The sequence below is a fragment of the Alexandromys fortis genome, unplaced genomic scaffold, assembly GCF_014885135.2.
Source record: "Alexandromys fortis isolate MF-2015 unplaced genomic scaffold, M_Fortis_MF-2015_v1.1 scaffold_161, whole genome shotgun sequence".
Lineage (NCBI taxonomy): Eukaryota > Metazoa > Chordata > Mammalia > Rodentia > Cricetidae > Alexandromys > Alexandromys fortis.
The window spans coordinates 2,000,705-2,007,621 of record NW_026068073.1 but is presented as its reverse complement, the minus strand read 5'-3'; the positions used below and the strand labels follow the sequence as shown (position 1 = coordinate 2,007,621).

General features: G+C 53.9%; 1 protein-coding gene across 1 annotated transcript; it reads right to left on the bottom strand.

Annotated features, from left to right (window-relative positions):
- Positions 1-3,912, bottom strand: Clec11a (C-type lectin domain containing 11A). Its single transcript, XM_050121345.1, has 4 exons — positions 3,566-3,912; positions 3,241-3,430; positions 2,814-3,005; positions 1-2,035 (listed from the first exon to the last, which is right to left on the bottom strand). The coding sequence occupies exons 1-4, from the start codon at positions 3,710-3,712 to the stop codon at positions 1,590-1,592; spliced, it is 975 nt and encodes a 324-aa protein (XP_049977302.1). The 5' UTR covers positions 3,713-3,912; the 3' UTR covers positions 1-1,589.
- Between the last annotated feature and the right edge of the window lie 3,005 nt (positions 3,913-6,917).

Sequence of the window (6,917 nt, the reverse complement as noted above, 5' to 3'; positions counted from 1 at the left end):
TTTAATTGCTTGTTTACTTTTATTAATTTAGCCATGATTTAGGATGGTGGTCTTTGGGATCAATAGTTAACACCCAAATTTTGTAACCATTTCCTACACATATGTATATATTTAATATGAAGCAATTTCACTTTTAAAAAATTGTTACCATCTGTCAATGAAAATTCACAAGTTTTCCAATTTTTTGTTTGTTTGAACTCTTGTTGGAAAGGTATTACTATGCAACCATCAAGGGACTGGACTACATTTCCCTAGATGCATGGGGCAAGCCCGGTGGATGGAGAGAATTCAGTTTTCGTTGGAGACAGCTGATCTATGGTCCTCAGGCATACTGGGAAATGTAGGCCAACACCACATGGAAGGAGAAGGTGGGGCTTGCTAGAGGACCTGCATGAGACCTGGGCTCCAAGAGAAGACTGACCTAGCTTCCAGGATAGGAAGTAACTGAGGGAACCCAAGTGTTCCCCCTGTCTGACTGCATGCTCTGCAAGTTGTGAGGCGTAAGGTTGGAGTGGATGCCTCTCCTCTCTGGAATGGGCTTGATGAATTGATGCCCAGGGAAAGCAGGTCTGAGAACCCTGGTCAACACAAAACAAGATTAAACGGCAGGACCTAGAGCACACCTTATCTCTCTGCTGAGGAGCAGTGACGGGGCTCAGCTCCTAAAGGCCCCCGAGGAAGCATGCTAGGGATGTTGGCATCTGCGTGGGTGCATGAGTACACCAAACATCTGTGCACAACTATGTGTTCCTGTGCGCATGTGCTCTCCAACATTCTGTATTTTAAAAAGACAAGTACAAGTATCCAAAGTCAGGGTCTGGTACTTCCTGATTCTCCCCAGGCAAAATAAAGGTCAGATGTCTCCACAGTCCCTCAAATTATATTATGGAAGGATTTATTGGCACTGAGCTTAGCTGGGAGCTTGAAGCTTCGAGGACAGATGGGGACATGGGGAGGCTGCATAGGCTATGTCTCAGGGGAGCCCAACCATCCAGGATTGGTAGCACTTCGGGGCCCAAGGAAGGTTCAAGATGCATGGTACATTATATAGGGTGCAAAGCACAGGCATACAGCGTGGAGCTCAGGGCCCACGATGTAGGTGGGGTGGTAAACATTACACTGAAAAGTTTAGACTTACTCAGCCTGAGAGACCAAAAGCAGAGAGTGCCTAACAGGATGAGCTCCTGTCAGCCCACTTCCCAGATGTGAGACTCTCTTAAAGTGACCGATCTTGTAAAATGTGCTGTTCTAGCAAGATAGTAAGACTGCTATCTCTGCTTTTGTAATCAAACTTGCTTAGTCTACCCAAAAGATGACCAGGACGACTGCAAATAAGCCCCTGCCCTACACGTAGGCACTACGTGTAATCTTGCGGATAAAGCTCTGGGCTGCTACGGCTAGGGGCTGCATCTTTGGAGTTCTCTCAAGGGCACACCTGGCCTCAACCACCCTGGGTGCAAATATCTAAAATAAAAAGCCTTTTCTTATTAAAATTTATTCATGGTTATTATAAACCTCTGAGCGATCCCGGACAGCAGGGTACGCGGAGAAGAATGTGTCTTAAGAGCTCTGAGGCAAGGACTGGCTCTCTAGAAAGGGTACTCGCAGACGAAGTAGAGGCGCCGCTCACAGTCATGGTCCCACCAGGAACCGTCATCTGAGGCCTGTGCCACGCAGTTCTCCAGGACGCCGCCATTGGGCTGATCCAGGCTGAGTGGATGTGATGCCGCGCTAGGATGGGCGCCAGGCTCCGGGCTGGGCGCGCGGTGCCAGGCGAAGAAGGACACGCGCTGTCCGTTCTCGAAAAGGTAGAGCCCTTCCGAGCGCCGGTCGTTCACGCCCAGCCACACCGGCCAGTTGTAGGGGGCGAGCGAAGCGCGCAAGTACCGGCCTAGCGCATCCATTTGCTGGCGGTCTGCCGGCTGCGCTAGGTTCCCGCCCCGCGCCTTGCACCGCGCCTGCGCGGCCTCCTGGGTCTCGAAGTCCCGCGAGAGCAGGAAGCACTTGTGGCCCAGGCGCATGCCCTTCAGACAGCCTGCGTGCACGGTGAGGCGGAGTCAGAACAGTGGGGCAAGAGGGGGCGGGGCCAGGGAGGCTCTGAGTGACCAATGAGGCGGAACCAAGGTTTCTAGAGGCGGGAGAGGGAGGGGCCTATAGGTAAAGGGAGGAGCCAAAGCAGTTGATTGGTGCCTGAGGGTGAGGGCGGGGCCAGGTGAATGAGAGTTAGACTGCGATGGCCAATGAGGTAGAGGCAAGTCTGCTGGAGCGGGGCCAAAACTCGGGTTAGACAGACCAATGAAGCAGAGCCAGGGCTGCAGGGGGCGGGGTCAGAGCTTTAGGGGCTGGAAGAGGGCGGAGTCAGAGTAAAAAGTGACGGGTGGTGGGGCGTGGCTAATTAGGGGAGGCAGAGCATTGAGGACAGAGAGGGCGTGGATAATGGGACGGATTAGAACTTCAGTGACCAATGAAGCCTGGCCATGCTGTCAGGGGCAGAACCCAAGCGTTTTGGGTTATAAAAGGGTGGGGCCAGAGGGCAGTCTTATTAGAGAGCGGCAGTGTCTAACGAGGCGGCCTTAGAGGGGCGTGGCCAGAGTGTAGGCAGTGCCAGACAGTGAGTGGGTGGAGCTTCCAGGGTGCGGCCCAGGTTGAAGCGAGGGGTGTCTCACCCACCACATAACCCAGCTACAGATGTGCCAGCCCATCCCAGTTCTGCGTGGACCCTCTAGTTTCCTGACACCCTTGGTCCCCAGGTGTTCAGACCTCCCTGGGGCGCCTCCTCCCACCTAGGCCCTCTAGGTGCTGCTGAGACTCACCCTCCAGGCGGCCGTGCTCCTGCTCAGCCCGGACCTGTGCCTCCTTTAGGGCTTGCACGGAGTCGTGGGTATCACTTGTAGCATCTCGCAGCTGCCGCAGTCCCTGGGTCAGCTGGACCACACGGGTGTCCAAAGTGTGCAGTCGAATATGCAATTGGTGTAGGCCTGCATCCAGGCCGGACAAGCGGCCCACTGTGAAGGGACAGGATAGTCAACTGGAGGCACAATCAGGGGTCCTAAGGAAAAGGGAGGGCATGGCCCTCCGACTCCCAAAGATGGAATGGGTGAGATAATCTGGACTATATAGATGAGGTTCAGTGGTTCGGGCTCTTGACAGGCATGTATTGGGGGGAGACCTGGGGGGAGTCCTGGGAGACATATGGGTCAGTGATTGACAGACAGGCCATCCTGGCTTCTGGATACTCACAGATGTAACTGATGGTGTCCTCTGGTGTGGGAGAAGGGCTGGGGAAAGGGTTGGAACTGGAAATAGGTGATGTGGTTTCCTCTTCCTCTTCTTCCCCTTGGGTCTCCTTGGTCCCCAACACCTCTTCACCTTTAGAATTTCCAGCAAGACTGTCATTACTTCCCATCCCAATGGGCAGCTCCAGGGCCTCCTGTAGATCGTGGGACAGAGAACACACATCAGTCTCCTCACCTCCTCTCTCAGCTCTTTCTCTGAACCCCTTGCTCCATCTAAGCCCCATTTTTTCCCCATCTCTACAATGCTTCATCCCGAGCCCAACACTCACCTTCAACATCAGTGATTCTCGCTTTCGCTCTTCCTCCAGGGCACCTCCCCAGCCTCCCTCCCAGTCCCTCCCAGGGCCTCGGGCTCCATGGCCAAAACCCAAAAGCTGAGGGACCACTAGAGCCCCTAAAAGCCAAGCAGCCTGCATCCAGCTGGGCTTCCTAGCACTCAAACTAGTAAAGGTCAGAATGACTGAGATGGATAGGACTGGGGGAGGCAGGGGTCTCAGACTGACGAGTGTCTGTCTATGGGCAGATCACTAGCCTCTTGATCCTCCACTCTGCTCGTCTCTGTCTTCTGCCTCCCTCCCGATGATCTGGTCTGTCTCAACTTTTGGTCTCCTCAGATTCTCTTGGTGTGTCTCCCCGCCCCTCTTGGCTTCCAGGAGGCTCTGCCTCTGTGGCCGGAAACCTCCAACGTTCCAAAGCTTGATCCCGCCTTGCCTTGGGTCTCCCCACACCCACTCCTTGCCACTTTCCCGAACTGTTTCTGCCCTTTTTACTCCCTTTTGCAAGTATAAGCACTTAGATGGACAGAAGAAAGATGGAGAACATTCTGTAGGGCATCCTTGATACTGGCAGGCCTCAGCCTTGGTCCATGAGCCTTCTTAGAACAAAGCAGGCCACAATAGGATGCTGGCTTTGGCTTTGTTCCTTTCTCCGCCTCCTGGCCATTCTTGAGGAGGGAGCAGACTGCAGGGTATGCTAAGGTTGTTATTATCTGTGGTCACTACTGACCACACAGAAGGGGACTCCTGCCATCCTAAGGCTCCAGGCTCTCCCAGACCCCACCCAGATGGTCTATCCCTGCCCTGCCAGCCCTTGTGTATGCCTGCTTGTGGAGACATGTGTGAACAGCATCATGTGTACAGCTTGAAATATGTAACTCCAAGGTTCTCCTATAGGCCAGGCCCTGAGCAGGCTAATGCTGGGGTGGGAGGTGGTGGTGGGCCCAGTGGTCCCCATCAAAGAGAAGAAGGGGTGGACAGTCAGAGCAGTTATCTCCAGGAAGTGAACTAACCAAGCACTGGGCTCTGAGCAGAGAACATTTTACAAGCTGCTTCACCCCAGCCTAGACCACTGCAGTCCCCTCCCCCTGCTCTCCCCCTCCTTCCTCCAAGCCCCTCCAATCTGGGCTGCTTGCCTGCCGCAGCCAGAGCAATCCATCCAAACCATAAATCAGATCACATTACTCCCCACGCCCCTGCTTCCTCACCTTCCCATCAGAAGCAGGAGAGAAGCCAAACCTGGGCCTCAGTGCTCAGTACAGCCTGCAGCGCTAGGGCCTGGGAGAGAAGCATTTTCTGCAGGCTCACCTCATCTCCCCTCACCCTCCACCTCGGCTGTGTCCTCCCTATCCTTTTCCTCCTGCAGACTCTTCCCTCAGCTCCTCCTCATTGCTGGAGTCTCAGCTCTGAGTGCCATATGAGATGCTTTTCTAAAACGCCCCCTTTTCTTCAAGGTATGATCCAACCAGTATGGCCTTGTTTATTTACATCTGTTTCTTGCAGACCAAGGCTTGGATTCTTGGGTAGTTCTGTATCCCCAAGTCAAAGCAGGGTTTCCTCGTACCTGATAACTGCTCAATTAAGCTGTTGAATAAGAAGGTTCCTGGCAGAGGGACAACAGCTTGGTCAAAGGCCTCAGAGACAGACTTTTGTGTTTAGGTTACACCTGAGTTCTCAAGGTGTCTGCCTAGGTAGAGGTACTGAAGCCCGTGGGAGGATCCAGTGCTGGGGAAGTAGAAGGCTGTGCCATGCCCACTCCATGCCAGCACCATAAGCCCTGCAGGGCTTTTCCAACTATAGTCCAGCAGGTCTTGCCAATTCACGAGCCAGAGCTCTAGGGGCCCCGGCTCTGCATGGAAAAAGCAATGAAGCTCAGAGAGGGGACATAGCAGTCTCATGGAGTCCTATGGTGGCATCTGGCCAAGACTGCTGGCTCCAAGCAGGTGCCTTACATCTGCCCTTGGCTGCTGAGAGCCCTAGGAGGGGTCTTGGAAAGGTTTTCAAGAAAGCCTGGAACATGGAGGGCAGAGTGACCTTGGGCAGCCTCCTGGCTCTCTCAGAGCCTCTCAGATGCTCATCAGTAGCGCAGAGGTCCCTCACCAGAGGCTGGAGACCTCCATGTAATAACAGCCTTGTAAACTATTGAGTGTGCATAGTCACTCAGTCCTGTGCCAGCACCGACAGCTGTTCTCCATGGGCTCAGCTGCTCAGCACCTGGGTGGGTCCATCAAGATGAGGGCCTCTCTGAGACAGCACTAACTCGGCTTATCCCAGGATGCTCCCGAGAGCCCGCAGCTGCGGATGAACCCAGAAGCTACCTGGAACCAACATCTGTAGGTGATGGTGTTCCCTTGTGGCTCTGGGGATGCAGCTGGAATTGGGACAAAGGAGAAGTCAGGACTAAAGACTTCTGCAGGATGATGAACAGATCTGCCTTGCCTCTATAAATGTACCAAGCACCAGAACGCTAACCCCCTGCACACTCTTAGCTTTATGTGTCCATGTGTGTGAAATTAGAGGTGATATATGGTGAGTGAAGATGCACAATGTTCTTTGGGACACCATAGCAGGCCACTGGAGACTTCAGGGACATCCTCTGTGTTCTTCATCCTTGACAAGAACCTCGTTAGAGCTGGGTGACCTGAAGCAAGCTACTTAGCCTCTCTGTGCTTGAATAGGAACCCATACTCAGGGATAGCTGTGGAGGGGGTGCTATGAGCGGGGTGTGCAGTCAAACAGGTGTGCACACCTGTGATGGACAGGGGGTGGGTGAGCTCGCTCAGACAGCTCGCATGTCTGTCTACCGTGTGCTTCTGTGGGCAGATCTGAGCAGGCAGTTGGAGTATGGTGTGGGTAAATCTTGCAGGGTGCTGTCGGTATGCTGTGACACTGGGGTGTGACACTGTGCATGAAGCCAGGTGAGTGTCTCTAGTCCTGTGTACTGGGCAGGCATGCCCTAAGGAGTAGGCAGCTGTGAGTATGTCAGGACCAGTAGGGAGAAGGGACATATACCTATCTCAGGTACTTCCGTGTGTGGGGGGCTTATATGAAAAGGTTCTTGCATGCGCGCGCGCGCGCGCGCGCGCGCGCGCGTGTGTGTGTGTGTGCACGCTCACAGTGAGTGGAACCACAGGACAGGAGTCTATAACCCTCAGCATTCACTTTGGGAATATACAGACTCTCGACAAATACAAATAGCACCCCACCATGTATAGAAAGAGTGGGGAGCACTCTGGGAGAGGGGCTCCTCTGGGAGGGGCAGGACCCCATTTGGGATACAAGGGGGTAAGCAGGGGTGGAATCTGGGTTTGGGGATGGGGAAGTGGAGATGAAGGGTGGAGGAGGG

Bases quoted from the DNA above. Each gene is read 5' to 3' on its own strand.
- Clec11a (XM_050121345.1), bottom strand. From the start codon at position 3,712: ATGCAGGCTGCTTGGCTTTTAGGGGCTCTAGTGGTCCCTCAGCTTTTG. The intron at 3,431-3,565 runs GTGAGTGTTGGG...CACGATCTACAG, and splicing joins GAGAATCACTGATGTTGAAG to GAGGCCCTGGAGCTGCCCAT. The intron at 3,006-3,240 runs GTGAGTATCCAG...GTCCCTTCACAG, and splicing joins GGACACCATCAGTTACATCT to TGGGCCGCTTGTCCGGCCTG.